The sequence below is a fragment of the Chiloscyllium punctatum genome, chromosome 1 (assembly GCF_047496795.1).
Source record: "Chiloscyllium punctatum isolate Juve2018m chromosome 1, sChiPun1.3, whole genome shotgun sequence".
NCBI classification, from domain to species: Eukaryota; Metazoa; Chordata; class Chondrichthyes; order Orectolobiformes; family Hemiscylliidae; genus Chiloscyllium; species Chiloscyllium punctatum.
In genome coordinates this window covers 24,895,729-24,912,386 of record NC_092739.1, presented here as the reverse complement: position 1 = coordinate 24,912,386, position 16,658 = coordinate 24,895,729, and the positions used below count along the sequence as shown (strand labels likewise).

The 16,658-nt window shown below is 40.6% G+C and overlaps 1 protein-coding gene across 5 annotated transcripts in view; it reads right to left on the bottom strand.

Annotated features, from left to right (window-relative positions):
• Window positions 1–16,658, bottom strand: part of LOC140482401 (protein transport protein Sec24B-like) — a 115,769-nt gene that overhangs the window by 33,914 nt on the left and 65,197 nt on the right. For all 5 annotated transcript variants that reach the window (XM_072579913.1, XM_072580076.1, XM_072580119.1 and 2 more), the window contains 7 exons: window positions 13,503–13,687; window positions 9,721–9,905; window positions 7,395–7,497; window positions 5,928–6,054; window positions 3,890–3,999; window positions 3,585–3,697; window positions 2,271–2,389 (listed from right to left, as the gene is read on the bottom strand). In XM_072579913.1, the coding sequence (XP_072436014.1) occupies window positions 2,271–2,389; window positions 3,585–3,697; window positions 3,890–3,999; window positions 5,928–6,054; window positions 7,395–7,497; window positions 9,721–9,905; window positions 13,503–13,687 (942 nt within the window). The remainder of the gene's footprint in view (window positions 1–2,270; window positions 2,390–3,584; window positions 3,698–3,889; window positions 4,000–5,927; window positions 6,055–7,394; window positions 7,498–9,720; window positions 9,906–13,502; window positions 13,688–16,658) is intronic.

The window sequence follows — 16,658 nt, the reverse complement described above, 5'->3', positions numbered from 1 at the left end:
GTGCAAAGAATACAAATTTTGACTGATAACAAAGTTTCCCATCTGGGCTGCATTACCTACAGTAGCAGATGAGACACTCTTGATACAGCAAACCCATGTTACACTGATCAAAGGTCCTGCTGTCAGCAAAATTAACTAACTATGGTTTGACATCAATTGAAGGATCAGAGACTGGCTATGAGAATACTTCAATTGTCAGATTAGGAAACAGGCAATTTTCAGAAAACGGGTTGAAGTAAGGATGAAAGTGGGTAATGTTAGCGGGAAAAAAGAAGTCTGTCAATTATGACGGCGTGACTGCCCATAGAAGTGGCAGAGGGGTGAGCTAGGAATTGTCAGAAGACATGTGGAAGATGTTCGCAGATAATGTAACTAAGGATTAGCATACAGAGTGGAACAGGACAGGATCAAACATAGAATCTTGGGGCAATTCCAGAGATACATGGGCAGAAGAAAAGAAATAATTTCTGGAGCTTTTCAACTACTTTTGATTGGGTAAGAACAGAGCTGAGCTAGGATAGACCTGAATGAGGTGGTGATGGAAAAAATGCATCATAGTTACAAGGGGTATTATCGGCAACTTGAGTTTGGACTATTTCATCCTGAGGGAGAGGGACGATGTAAACAAGTTGTAAAGAAGCTAATAAGACATTCAAGGACTCTTTTGAGAAAGCACAGGTTTAAACAAAAGAGGAATAAAGGATGAAATTATGCGAAGAGAAGCTGATATGTGGTTTTCTTTTCAAAAAAGATTTTACAGAACGAAGAAACAGCGTGAAGATCAGAAGAGGAGAAAGTGAGGACTGCAGATGCTGGAGATCAGAGTGAAAATGTGTTGCTGGAAAAGCGCAGCAGGTCAGGCAGCAAAGGAACAGGAGAATCGACGTTTCGGGCATCAGCCCTTCTTCAGAAGAAGGGCTGATGCCCGAAACTTCGATTCTCCTGTTCCTTGGATGCTGCCTGACCTGCTGTGCTTTTCCAGCAACACATTTTCAGCGAAGATCAGAAGAGAACTTGGTTTGACATCCATTTATGGTAATGGAGTAGATGAAGCAAGAGCAGAGAACTGACAGTCTCAACTTAGTGACAAAGACATTAGATTAGATTAGATTAGATTACTTACAGTGTGGAAACAGGCCCTTCGGCCCAACAAGTTCACACCAACCCGCTGAAGCGCAACTCAGCCAGACTCATTCCCCTACATTTACCCCTTCACCTAACACTATGGCCAATTCACCTAAGGGTCACCCAGAGGAAATCCATGCAGACATGGGGAGAATGTGCAAACGCCACACAGTCAGTCGCCTGAGGCAGGAATTGAACCCGGGCCTCTGGCGCTGCGAGGCAGCAGTGCTAACCACTGTGCCATTGTGCCGCCCATCTATGGATTTCCTTGTTAAGTATTAAACCATTAAAAAGATAATATAGAAGATAACTGATTTTTGATGTATAGACTCAAATCGTAAAATGAGAGGACAACTTAATGAAAATAAAGGATACTGTCTTGATTCAATAAAGACAGTGAATACAAAAGCAAAAGGATAACAGTAAGCCTATGTAAATTACTGATTACGCTGTAAGTAGACAGGAGGATAGATGTTCAATTCACTGCTACTATCCCAGAGTGCAGTGAAGAAGGGTCACTACAACACCTCTTCTAGGTACTGGTCTTATAAATCTACTAAGTTTGATTTTCACTACTGTTGTTTCTGTGATGAGGTCGGATACTTATTTTGTCTAACACTTTGTTTCAATAGAGGGGTATGCATTATGCTTAATTTCAGTACTCATCTAAACTTTCAGCATTATGTGGTGAGATATTGTCAATTTGATCAGTTCCCCTGAAAACAGTAGCAAAACTGGTTTTGAAACATGGAGCAATATCGTACTAACCAGTACCAACCGGCAGCAGTATTCAGACTAAAACTTACTTTATAAAGTATGCTTTCAACAGATCTAGTGAATTCAGGTTGAAACACCATGGAAATATTAGTCAAGTTATGTGAATTTTACATTGACAAAAATGTATATTTTTGTTGACTAAATTACTGTGAAATCATACTGATTTTTCCAAGCTTGCTGAATCATTATTCAACTTAACTGCCCCAAAGTCTGCATTAGAAATTAAATTTTCATTTAGATGTACAAACTGTCTATAGTTCATCACTGAAGTGGACTAATTTCATTCTCATTTCTGAACTGTTTACTGTCACAACTTCACAAATACACCAATATTTGATTATAATCACAATATGTTTTTTTAGTCTTACCTTCAATATCTGACACAATCAGCATTTGAGGTTGTGACAAGCCTTCCTGCAAGTTGAAGAAATGAATTGTGCTATCAAATGTAATAAATCCTATTTTGGTCCTTGAATCTCCAGGCAACCTTAAAGATATATTTATTTATATATGTTAGAAAATATAACCTTGGTCAGACGCTTAAAAAGCAGCACATACAATCAAATACTGATACTTCATAAATCACTACCAAGAAATTGTACTAACAATTAGATCTATTATGGGATATTTAAAAACTAGACAAGAGCTATATTATAGTAAGGAAATTAAGTTTCAAATAAAGATTAAAAATTCACTTTAAGATGAACTGCAGAAACACAAGCTATAACATTTGAAGCGTTGTATTAAATCAGAGGATGGTGTTGTCTTGAACTGTGTTTTAAAAAGTATGGTAGAGACAGAAATCCTCACCGCATTTTAAAACAAACTTACATGTGCTCTTAAAAGTGCTGGATCTTATCTGATTCTGGATTAACAACCAGAAATGGAATTAAGCTATATATTTCTTTCTCAGCTAACGTAGGCATAATGAGCCAGATGGCTACCTGCTGCATTGCATATTTCCAACTTTTTATGGTTATATTAAAGAAAGCTGAATTACAAGTGCACAAGACGACATTTCCAGGTTACCTAATTTCATATTTCATCAAATTATGTGGGAAGAAATTAGATCACAGGATTTAGAAGCAGGGGTAAGCTATTCAACCTATCAGGTCTTTTCTACTATATGGCGAGATCATGGCTGATCTGATGATTCTCATCTCCACTTTCCTGCCTTATCCCAATAACCTTTAATTCCCATACTAATTAATAACACTATTTAAAAAACTAATTTAAAAAATACTTAAACTGTCTTTATCCCTCTGCAGACTGTTATCCTTACTGTTTTCGCTTCCCATTATTTTTAATGTTTGCTGCAAATTTGGCAAGAGTACCTTCATTGCTATTATTAAGTCATCAATATTACTGCATATAATTGGGCCTCAGCACTGAGCCCTGTGGCACTCAACTGGCTGCTATCCTGAAAGTGCCTTCTTTATCCAAACTCTCTGTTAGCCAATCCTTTATGCTACTCCCAGGTCAATGAGCTTTTATCATTTTAAGGTATTGCACATAAGCTTACTTAGCAAATGCTTTCTGAAAATCCAAATACATTACTTCCACAGCTTCCCCTTTATTTATCCTGTAATACAGGCACTGCAATAAACTTGTCAGGCACAAAGCCTTTGAAAAGATCCCTGTTAAAGCGCTATACTTGTAGATTTGGAAAAAGATGCTCTTACTTGTCAAAGTTTTCTAACAATGACTGACAACAAATGTTCAGGTATCCTGATTCCACCGCATTATGGGAAACATCAAAAACGAAGAGGTAGACAGCAGGTTGAGGTGGTCGCAGCTGCAAAGAAAATAACCTGAGCATTGAAATATATATGCAGCGAACAGTTAAGTCACACAAAATACAAATATTTAATTTTACCTTGATATTTTTACAGTTCTATTGTAATACAGGATATGTATAAACAACCCACTTTCATTAATTCATAGCCAATATCTGTTCATTTGGTTCTTTAGAATGCAGCATTTTTACCATATAATCTGAAGAAGCAATAAACTCCACAGTTGCCGTTTGAACTTCTGGCCTTTTGTGTGGTTCACCATATGAACGCGTCAAAGGATTATACATAAATTCTTCAGGTACTAAGATTTAAATCAAAGAGAAAGGTTTTAATTTAAAATGTGTAAAAATACAATATACTCATCTATCCAAATATATTCAAGTAGCTTCTAAATATGCAGTCTCTTTGGTAAATAGGACTTTGCACAGCAAGCCAAAAAACAAAGGATAGTTCTGCTGCACCTAAAATGCTCTGTCTGAAAATGTTTAGCGTCCTAATTCTACCATCTTCTATGGCAGGTTGTTCTAAACAGGTCATTAATTTGTAAAACTTTTACTCCAAATTAATGTTCCTGTAATGCCAAGCAGCTGCTCATTTGCACAGCTGGTGAGAAAGGTACAGGTCTTGTCAAATAAAGACTATGAGAAGTAATACACAGGCACGCAAACAGAAAAATTCAAAGAGACCACAGAATGCAAAAAAAGAGTTGGCCAAAGCTACACTTTTTAAAAGAGATATTAGGGCGGCACGGTGGCACCGTGGTTAGCACTGCTGCCTCACAGCGCCAGAGACCCGGGTTCAATTCCTGTCTCCGGTGACTGACTGTGTGGAGTTTGCACGTTCTCCCTATGTCTGCGTGGGTTTCCTCTGGGTGCTCTGGTTTCCTCCCACAGTCCAAAGATGTGCAGGTTAGGTGGATTGGCCATGCTACATTGCCCGTAGTGTTAGGTAAGGAGTAAATGTAGGGGTATGGTGTGGGTTGCGCTTCAGCGGGGCGGTGTGGACTTGTTGGGCCGAAGGGCCTGTTTCCACACTGTAAGTAATCTAATCTAATATTGCTCCTAATATAATTTCTAGTCTATTCCATCAGAGATAACTGGCTCTACATTCTAGGTGATAGGTCCTATTCTAGTTTAGGTACAAGTTGTCATCGGAGTACAGACCCTCTCTGTCCTAGTACTACTACCACCACCAAGTGTTCTAGAAATGAAATTTCTTCTTTCCATGCTATTCTTTATGCAATGCATTCACTTTCCTAATTGGCTTCTCCCTACATCAAATGAGTATGTTTTCTGTTTAGAGATTATCACCCATCAGGACTTGACTTTTAGCTTATTTCCTAGCTATTCGTGCATTTTTAGCAGAATCTCTAATTAAGATAAATAAAACTGTTCTTGGAAAGAAACACTTGCATACTAGGATCAGAGGTAAATGATCACACATTAATGTGAAATTAAGGAGACAAATGGACTTATTTTTGTCACAGTAAGCAAGACAGGCATATGAAGGTTTTGGAATGAAATAAATCAAGACTTTCAACAATCCAAATGACACTTTACTTTTCACCTGCACAACAACTTTTATTTTTCAGACTTGTTTCATAGAGAGTCGTACAGTCATAGAGATGTACAGCACAGAAACAGACCCTTCAGTCCAACTCGTCCATGCCAACCAGATATCTTAATCTAATCTGGTCCCATTTGCCAGCACTGGGCCCAAATCCCTCTAAAGCCTTCCTATTCATATACCCATCCAGATGCTTTTTAAATGCTGTAATTGTACCAGCCTCCACCACTTCCTCTGGCAGCTCATTCCATACATGCACCATCCTCTGCGTGAAAATGTCCCCCCTCAGGTCTCTTTTATATCTTTCCTGTCTCACCCTAAACCTATGCCCTCTAGTTCTGGACTCCCCCACCCCAGGGAAAATATCTTGTCTATTTATCCTATCTATGTCCCTCATGATTTTATAAACCTCTATTAGGCCACTCCTCAGCCTCTGACGTTCCAGGGAAAACAGCCCAGCCTATCCAGCCTCTCCTTATAGCTCAAATCCTCCAACCCTGGCAACATCCTTGTAAATCTTTTCCAAACCCTATCAAGTTTCACAGCTCCCTTACGATGGGAAGGATCCAGAACTGCATGCATTATTCCAATATTTCATGATTTTTCTTTTCTTAGGATAGCCTCAAATGATGCTAAACCACAGAGGAATATTTGCTAACTTACCATCATTGACTCGATAACACAGATTGCATTTCCACCTTCTTTGATCAAGGAAGGATACAAATGGATTAATGTATGTTCTGCAGGTTCGGCATCTGACAATGGTGCTCGAAGTAATCACAGGCAAATGCTAAATTGTTAATAAAACCAATCATTAGTATTGAGCAGAAATTCTAACTCTGCTCACCAACAAAAAGAAAATTTTGCTAACAACTAAACCAGAACATGTAAGAGGTAATTCCACACACTAGGCAAAGCAAATAAAATGTTGTTAACAGTACCTCCAAAGCGATTCTATGAGAAGAAATTCATGCACTGGCACATTTGCTTGCTCACTTGCCTGTGAAGCCCATTAGACACAATGTTCCTCTCAGTGGGTGGCGGTAGATTTACCAACAATTTTAATGCTGATTAATCAACTTATGATGAAGCCCTATTTAGTCCCTTGAGCAGAAGTAAACCAGTCCAAAATTATAGTGTTTACTGAATAGGGTTCAAACATGCAGTGGCTATTTTCCTTACTTATGACCTGAATATTTAGATGCATAAACCTTAAGAACCGGAGTAGAGGTTGTTTAGATTATTCAGAAAAGCATTAAAAAGAAACCTTCCAAAGTGGCTGCTCAAACATTTGCTCTGAGATTTCCTTTTACCATTATATTCTGGCTCTCCAAGTAAGGAAAATTAAGATTAGTATTTCAAAAAACACAAACAACTGAATAGTCACACTTTTCCTAAAAAGGATTGTGAAGTTCCAGCTCTTTTTAATAGTGTGTGGAGGATTAAAAAGGATAGAGAAAATTCAAGGACTTTTTAAAAATGTTCATTAAATTTAAATTTTAGCCACGGGCATAAAAAATAACCAAAATACAGAAAAATATGATCATGAAGTACTGTAATTCAAAAGCAGTACAACTACACGATGAAATGGGAGCTGCATACTAAGCCCCTCTCTCCATTTGAGCAGCATTTCTAGCCATGATAATGGCTGTCAAAATTCCAAAATTATTATTCATTTGAAATAGAGAAGAGAAAGGGAGTATCTTACTGATTTTGCCTTCAGTGATAGAAACTCTGAGAAAAGAGGCCATCTTATTTAGTGGGTAATATGAATAACCAAGCAAGCAGTAACTTACTGCTTGCCCAATATTATAGAATGCTTTGAACAATATTGTAGACTTCTGCAAAATTGCTTCTCATGCAGATTCTTTTCATTTTCTTTATTGGTACTTTTCCAAAGTCATTTCATAATTTCTATCCTTCTACTCGGACAGGTTTACATTATGGAACAAAAATTAACATGTGGCCTATTCTTGATCACAATAAGAGGCAGCATTGATTGATCCGATTATTGCCAGCAAGAGAGTTATATTCACGGTTTGGAGTAACAATGTAGTAAGACAGTTGCCCATGAAAGATAGTATAGGGCACTGGAGTCTATTGCGCACACCAAATTAAAAATGTGATTACCGTCAGATCTTTGAAGGGATGAAGCAATAATCCAAGAGGAAGTTTCGCTTTGTTCAGCAAAGCCTGAGACTGAGGGATATTCATCAGAGTGCATCGGAATAAACTGGGAGAAAAAGAAGAACATCAAAATAGTCAGATCAGGCACAACTCCATTATAACGCCTAGGGTAAAAAGTTTATTGTTTTTCTACTTAATATGTTGCTTCCAGTGATGGCTTTCGTTTTTAATATGGTCAGTGAAAAAGTTTATGCTGTACGCCTCAACACATTTGTAATTAGGAGAGTAGACAGGGATGACACCCATTTGACAGATGTTATAGCAGCCATTTCTCATTGCTGACATATACATCTTCAGCACCAGATAAAGCTTAAAATTTCGCTATCATCATCAATCTTTGTGTTCCTCGAGCTAAGGCGCATTCCTTCAGGAGACTGACATTCTTGTCAGTAAGTGTCAACAGCACAATGAAATACCCAAAACATTTTGTTGCAACTTCAAAACCACAATTTGCTTTATACCACTGTTTCATTCACCATAGCGTGCACTTTCTGAGCACTTCTTTAAGAGGCTTGTTAATTACGCTAAGATTTATGTGGTAGTGCCCAACATATCAAAAGCTGAGCCATGGTTTCCCAGTCTCTCTTCTGAAGGGTCTTTAAAAGTGGCAACAAGCATAAAAATTAATATATCCCGTCAGTTCGAATGTGATGCCCAGGAACCAAAGATCAAACAGTTTCCAAGAAACAAGGAATTGAACACACTGGGTCTAGAATTAGTCAGGAGATTGATTTAATAAGTAAAATCCAAAAAAAAAGTGATACAACACATTTGAAAATTTAGGATTTACTAGATGATAAGAGCAGGGCTCAATTATGGAAAAATGGGAACGATTAGTGTAGCCTGTGGCTTAAATGCCAAGGGTACATAGGGGGAAAAATGTGATTTTTAAACATGATTAAAACAACAACCTGCTTGAACACGAAAGATGAACGAATAAACAATTTTCTTTTGTTTCAAAGGAAACAGTACATTTTTAAATTCATGGTTTTAAACAAGAGTTTTTATAATGATGTGATCTTTGATCCTGCCCAAAGATATTTGCAGAACTCAGAAATCCCACATGTCAAAAATAATCCATTTATTTATGCAAATAATTTAGTCATTACATGGCAGTAATTTGGATTGCATTTTCCTTAGAAAACAAGCAAAATGTGGAGCATGGCAAAACATTGACAGTCCTTGATGACTTGGGAGTTTCATCTCTCAGTCAGAAAGTGAAATTAACAATATTGAGTATCACAAACTCAAAACAATTCTACCCTTTGAATAGCACAATTTATCTTTTATTCCCACACACAAATTGTAAACAAATATAGTTTAGTTGCATAGTTGGAATTTAAAAACAACCTTTGAATGAATATGTAATCACAAATCATAAACTGGTTATTGGCCATAACAAGGCAGTATTATGGCTTGCAAACCTGGAAGTGAAGCATCTGCAAAAACCGAAATTGCTGGAGAAACTCGATGGAAATGTTAACTGCTTTCTCTCCACAGACAGGCTAGTTTGTCTCGCAATTATCAGTTTTTGTTTCAGATCTTCAGCATTTGCAGTTCATTTTCATTTTAAAGAAGCACGAGTAGTTTGGCAAATTGCAAATTTTCTGTCTACTGATGATTATAGATTAGATTCCTTACAGTGTGGAAACAGGTCCTTCGGCCCAGCCAGTCCACACCAACCCTCTGAAGAGTAACCCAACCAGACCCATTTCCCTCTGACTAATGCACCTAACATTATGGGCAATTTAGCATGACCGACTCACCTAACCTGCATATCTTTGGATTGTGGGAGGAACCTGGAGCACCCGGAGGAAACCCACGCAGACATGGGGAGAATGTGCAAACTCCACACAGACATTCTGGAATCGAACCTGGGACCCTGGTGCTGTGAGGCCGCAGTGCTAACCACTGAGTTACCATGCCGCCCTCTAACCAATTATAACCAATACAAGGGACTTTTCAGTTCCAACAAAAGGATATCAACCTGTAACTTGAACTCTATCTTGCTCTACGTCTGCGTACTTCCAGTATTTTCGAGGTTTAATTTGCATTTGATTGTATTTTGCTTTTTCCCTTGATTTTACAATTTCAGATATAAACCAATATTAGGACGGGGTAAAACATAAAATGCAGAACTTTAATGCAATTCAGCAACTACAATACCAGAGATATTTGGCATAGTTCAATCGTGAAGAACACAGGTGATTGCAAACATGCTTCACTTGCAAGAATACACAATCGTTTTGGTTAAAAAAATGACACTTACTCCGGGCTGCAGTTAAGTTTTTTCAATTCTTGACTTAAATTGGATTGAGGGATCATGTTTGGAACAGGTGGAAGAATATCCCGTTCTTGAAGGAGACTGACTTGCCTCAGAGCTTCGGTCCGCCGTTTATTCCGCGAGTTTAGACCCTCCATGTTTGACGACAGCTGATCAACACTGGAAAAGGGCTGCAATTAGGAAAAGAAAGACAATCTCATCTGATTTTAGATTTCAAACTTCAGCATTCAATTTTCCATAAACTAAAACATGATCAACAATATTTCATCAAATACAGGCTCTTTAATAGCAATTAATTTTATTACTGAAATATCATTACAGAAAATTCTGGTAGATTATGTAAACACTCAAAAGACAGGATCGTCAGTTTGAAGGCTATGTTGTAATTACAATTCAAAACAACTGTATGGAAATTGAACTGCAAACAATTTTGATTTTGCAAGAAAGTTTCAGGTCACTAAAATGGACAATTCTATATGTGTCTTAGGCAGCTAGTTTCAAAAAAGATGTTGGTTAAATTTTCATATAATATTTGTCATGCTGGATGTGGTCTCCTGAAGATCAGCAAGCCAGAGTCAAACAAAATTACTTGAAATTTGGACCTGGATTTCCAAACATTTTAAAGAAAGAAAATTAATGTATACCATTTAACTCCAGCGCAACTTGAAGATGCATTTCCAGTCTAGACGTGACAGAAATATGCGCACAATATCAAGCTTCATTTTTGATATGAAAGTGGAGAAAAATATGAGTGTGTGCAAATTTGAGGTACGTTCATAATAAAGTTACATTGAAACAAACTGTTTTATGGAAAAACAGATCCATTAAGGTACAGTAAATCAAATGTGTTCTCTATTAAGGCTGCTTAATAGAGAACACTGTAATACACATTCTTCATAATTTTAAACACATTCTTCATAATTTTAAACCAGCTGGTGCATGCGTTCAGGCTTCTGTACCTTCTCCCCGATGGTAGAGGTTGAAGAAAAACATTGCCAGGGTGGGATGGATCTTTGAGAATGCTGGCGGCATTCCTTGATAAGGGGCCTGGTAGATGGATTCTATAGACGGGAGGTTGGCCTTTGTGCTTGTCCAGGCCAAGTTCACCACGCTCTGTAACCGCCTCAGATCTTGAATGGTACAGTTACCACACCAGGTACTGATACAACCAGGCAGAAAGCTCTCGATGGCGCACATATAAAATGTTGGCAAGGGTATTCGCCATCCTGCCAAATTTCCTTAGCTGCCTGAGGAAGAGATGTTGTTGTTGGGCCTTTGTAACCAGTATGTCCACATGAAGAGTCCAAGAAAGCTTGTGGGTGACCACTCTGAGGAGGTTGACACTCTCCACTCGTTCCACCTCTGTGCTGTTAATGTGCAACATCCTGCTGAAAGTCAATAGTGAGTTCCTTGGTTTTGCCAGCATTGAGAGTTAAGTTGTTCTCAGTGCACCATTTTTCCAGGTCTTCCAGCCCCATCTGTAGTCTGTTTCTTTGTCATCGGAGATTCGACTGACTATGGTGGTGTCAACAGCAAACTTTTAAATGGCATTAGTCTGGTATTTGGCGACGCAGTCATGGGTAGACAGTGGGTACAGTAGGGGGCTGAGTACGCACCCCTGGGGGGCTCCAGTGTTGAGTGTTAGTGAGGATGAAATAATATCCCCAATCTTCACTGATTGTGGCCTGTGGGTGAGGAAATGGAGGATCCAGTTGCAGAGAGTGGGGCTTAGTCTGAGATCACTAAGTTTAGCAATCAGTCTCGAGGGGATAATAGCGTTGAAGGCTAAACTGTAGTCAATGAGTAGGATTCTTACATAGCTGTTCTTGGTGTTAAGATGTTCTAGGGAGGAGTGAAGGGCAAGTTATATGGCATCTGACATGGATCTCTTGGTCCAATAGGCAAATTGGAGTGGGTCAAGAGTAGTGGGGAGGCTGGAGTTGATTAATGCCATGACCATCCTTTCAAAGCACTTCATGACCATTGAAGTTAGGGCTACTGGGTGGTAGTCATTGAGACATGCTGCATGAGCCTTCTTAGGCACAGGGATGATGTTGGCCCTCTTGAAATGGGCAGGGACTGTGGCCTGCTGCAGGGAGAGGTTGAAGGTGTCAGAGAAAGCCTCTCCCAGTTAATGTGCACATGCTCTGAGTGCACGGCCTGGTACTCCATCTGGTCCCATCGCTTTCCTTGGACTCACACGAAGGAAAACTGATCTGACCTCTGATGCAGTGACTGTTGGAATAGGTGTTACCTCTCCGCCGAAATTCTGCTCAAAGCCAGCAGAGAAGGCGTTGAGACGATCTGGGAGGGATGTGTCACCGTCTGCAATCTTGCAGTGTCTCTCTTTAGAACCTGTGATGTCTTTCGGTCCTTGCCATAGCATCACAAGTGTGCATGCTTCCTATCCTTAGGAATTTCAAACTGCAATGGAGAATCAGATGTAATGGTAGGAGTACTCTCTCTAGGAGAAAGTGAGGACTGCAGATGCTGGAGATCAGAGTTTAAAAATGTGTTGCTGGAAAAGCGCAGCAGATCAGGCAGCATCAAAAGAACAGGAGAATCGACGTTTCGGGCATAAGCCCTTCTTGGAACTTGGATTGCTTTAAAAAGGTGGATTTTGGTTACTCCTACAATTTTGTCCTCTGATGGATTAGCAAGTCATTTTAAAACAATGATTGAAGTCCAATACTTTCTGAGCAACATATGACCGTATAACTCTGTCGTTATCAATGGAAAATGGTTTATACTTTTGATTTTATGACAGGTAGGGCAAACACAATTAACCTTTTGATAGTGCAGAAAACACCAAAAATGAGCTCTGAAGCCAAGTTTATTTGTCTCTCCTAGCTGTTCAATGAAACCAGTCACCGCAGAAGAAGTTATCTAGTTTGCGAATTTTCCAAGTCTGGAGAGTTTCGATGGAAACTAAGTTTTTGAAACTGAAAAAGTTTTAGTTCTCAGATTTGACGGGAGTTCAGGGAAGTGGACTTGGAAGGGAGTGATCAAATTGGCTCTGCAGGAGAAAACCTGGAGGGGGGTCAGTTAAATAAACCTCTGAATTGTTGAGAGATATAGGTGTAAATTTGCCTGGATTTGTGCCTGTTATAAATGGTGCTGAAAAGCAAGTTTTAATTTTGTTTTGAACTACGAGTATATACATATATCACTTGGTTTCATATTTCTTGTATGATTAACTAAATGTTCGGTTGCTAAAGACCATCTGCAGCCTTGTGTGAATATGTGTCAGTGACTAGCCACCGCATCACTAAAACACAAAAAATAATATATTAAACCAGGTCTCATTGCAGCATCCGAACGGTCTAATAGTCCCACCAGGTGGTATTATAACACAGGTCAATCAGTCCAAAAGGGTCGTGTCAATGTTTATGATTCCTCTGATATCACTTGATTGCAGCCCGTCAAAATACCTGCTTCACAATCCCTCATGTTTCTGTCTAGATTCACTAAGTTTTCCTTATTCCATAACTTAAAATGCCAGAGTGCCAAGGAACAGACATATGCTAAATTGGAGTTAAATAATTGATTTCAGTTTATGAATGTCAAAAATCAATTCCATGAAAGAATGATATCCTTTAAAAACTACTGCTAAACTGGAAGAAAATACCACAGATTCCCCATGTTTTCCCACCTCCCTGACTAACCACTTCCAAACATTCCCCTTTTTAAGTGGAGGGGCACATGCAGGTCACAAAGAGGCTAATCTAAGATCATTTCCAACTGGATTGGACAAACAAACGTCTTACTTCAGTAAACTGTGGAGGCCCTGGAGAATATCCCGGGCCAGTGGGCTGACTGACAGAATGCGAAGGAGGAGCTACGTTCTGGTAGCCGGGCTGGAGAGTTGGATAAGCGTAACCAAATGGTTTACTGCTCTTCAACGGACGTGGATCAGAAGCAGCAGGGGCTGTGGCAGCTGAAGATGTTGAATCTGCAAAAAAAATACAAAAACTGAAACACAAGTTTACAAAAATAATAAATAAAGACTGCACTTATATAGCACCTCTCATGATTTTCTAAGGCATGGATGGAGAATTGGCTGACTGACCGACCAGAATATGAGGGGAAAGTGTGTGGTGGCGGGGGGGGGGGGGGTCTTTCAGGAAGTGACTAGAGTTCTGCAGAGGGCAGTGTTGGGACCACAACTATTCAAGTCATACATTAACGATCTGGACCAAGGAACAAAGGGCAACTCTGCAGATGACACAAAGCTAGATGGAGTGTTAAGATTAGATTAGAATAAATCAGAATACAGTGTGGAAACAGACCCTTCGGCCCAACAAGTCCACACCGACCCGCTGAAGCATAACCCACCCATACGCCTACATTCACCCCTTACCTAACACTACGGGCAATTTAGCATGGCCAACTCACCTCACCTGCACATCTTTGGACTGTGGGAGGAAACTGGAGCACCTGGAGGAAACCCACGCAGACACGGGGAGAACGTGCAAACTCCACACAGTCAGTCGCCTGAGGCGGGAATTGAACCCGGGTCTCTGGTGCTGTGAGGCAGCAGTGCTGACCACTGTGCCACCGTGCAGCCCACTAAGGAAGAGGGAAAGCTGCAGGGGCTGTAGTTGAGGAAGCAGGGAGGCTGCAGAAGGACTCAGACAGAGTACAATGTGGGAAAGTGTGAGGTGATGCAAGTTGTAGGAAGAACAGAGGCAGAAACGATTTTCTAAACGGGGAAAGGGTTCAGAAATCTGAAGCACAAAGGGATTTGGGAGCACTAGTCTGAAGATTAACACGCAAGCGAAGTTGGCAGTGAGGAAGGCAAATGCAAATTAGCAATCAGGTCAAGAGGGCTAGAATAAAACGAGTACAGATAGACTGCCGAAGCTCCATGATGCTCGGGTCAGACTGCATTGGGAATACTGCGAGTAGTTTTCGGCCCTGTGCCTCAGGCAGGATGTGCTAGCCTTGGACGGTGTCCTGAGGAGGTTTACAAGAATGATCCCGAAGTGAAGGGTTTGTCATATGAGGAGCAGCTGACTCTTGATTTCGATGGATGAGGGGAGGATCTGATTGAAATGTACAGAATACTGAGAGGCCTGGATAGAGTGGATGTGGAGATGACTTTTCACCAGTAGCAGAGAGTAGCATTTGAGGGCAGAACATCAGAGTGAAGGGAGGACCCTTGAGAACAGACAGGAGGAGGAATTTCTTCAGCCAGAGGGTGATGAACCCGTGGAACTCAGAAGATTGTGGAGGCCAAGTCTTTGAGTGTATCAAAGAAAGACAGGTTCTTGAATGGTAAGGGAATCAAGGGGAGAAAGCAGGAAATTGAGGTTGCAAAACATATCAGCCAGTACACACAGCAAGAGAGAGAGAGAGAGAGAGAGAGAGAGAGCGAGAGAGAGAACACTGTGAGAGAGAGTGTACGCGCGAGAGAGAGACACACACAAAGCGAGAGAGAGAGACAGACAGACAGACAGACAGACACACACACACACACACACAGCGAGGGAGACAGTATTTACTGTGGAAAAGGATATGGAAGATGTAGACTGTAGGGAAATAGATGGTGACATCTTGCAAAATGTCCAGATTACAGAGGAGGAAGTGCTGGATGTCTTGAAATGGGTAAAGGTGGATAAATCCCCAGGACCTGATCAGGTGTACCCTAGAACTCTGTGGGAAGCTAGAGAACTGATTGCTGGGCCTCTTGCTGAGATATTTGTATCATCGATAGTCACAGGTGAGGTGCCGGAAGACTGGAGGTTGGCAAACGTGGTGCCACTGTTTAAGAAGGGCAGTAAAGACAAGCCAGGGAACTGTAGACCAATGAACCTGACCTCGGTGGTGGGCAAGTTGTTAGAGGGAATCCTGAGGGACAGGATGTACATGTATTTGGAAAGGCAAGGACTGATTAGAGATAGTCAACATGGCTTTGTTCGTGGGAAATCATGTCTCACAAACTTGATTTGAGTTTTTTGAAGAAGTAACAAAGAAGATTGATGAGGACAGAGCAGTAGATGTGACCTATATGGACTTCAGTAAGGCGTGCGACAAGGTTCCCCATGGGAGACTGATTAGCAAGGTTAGATCTCATGGAATACAGGGAGAACTAGCCAGTTGGATACAGAACTGGCTCAAAGGTAGAAGACAGAGGGTGGTGGTGGAGGGTTGTTTTTCACACTGGAGGCCTGTGACTAGTAGAATGCCACAGGGATCGGTGCTGGGCCCTCTACGTTTTGTCATTTACATAAATGATTTGGATGCGAGCATAAGAGGTACAGTTAGTAAGTTTGCAGATGACACCAAAATTGGAGGTGTAGTGGACAGCGAAGAGGGTTACCTCAGATTACAACAGGATCTGGACCAGATGGGCCAATGGGCTGAGAAGTGGCAGATGGAGTTTAATTCAGATAAATGCGAGGTGCTGCATTTTGGCAAAGCAAATCTTAGCAGGACTTATACACTTAATGGTAAGGTCCTAGGGAGTGTTGCTGAACAAAGAGACCTTGAAGTGCAGGTTCATAGCTCCTTGAAAGTGGAGTCGCAGGTAGATAGGATAGTGAAGGCGGCGTTTGGTATGCTTTCCTTTATTGGTCAGAGTATTGAGTACAGGAGTTGGGAGGTCATGTTGCAGCTGTACAGGACATTGGTTAGGCCACTGTTCGAATACTGTGTGCAATTCTGATCCCTTTCCTATCGGAAAGATGTTGTGAAACTTGAAAGGGTTCAGAAAAGATTTACAAGGATGTTGCCAGGGTTGGAGGATCTGAGCTCCAGGGAGAGGATAAACAGGCTGGGGCTGTTTTCCCTGGAGTGTCAGAGGCTGAGGGAGGACCTTACAGAGGTTTACAAAATTATGAGGGGCATGGATAGGATATATAGACAAAGTCTTTTCCCTGGGGTCAGGGAGTCCAGATCTAGAGGGCATAGGTTTAGGGTGA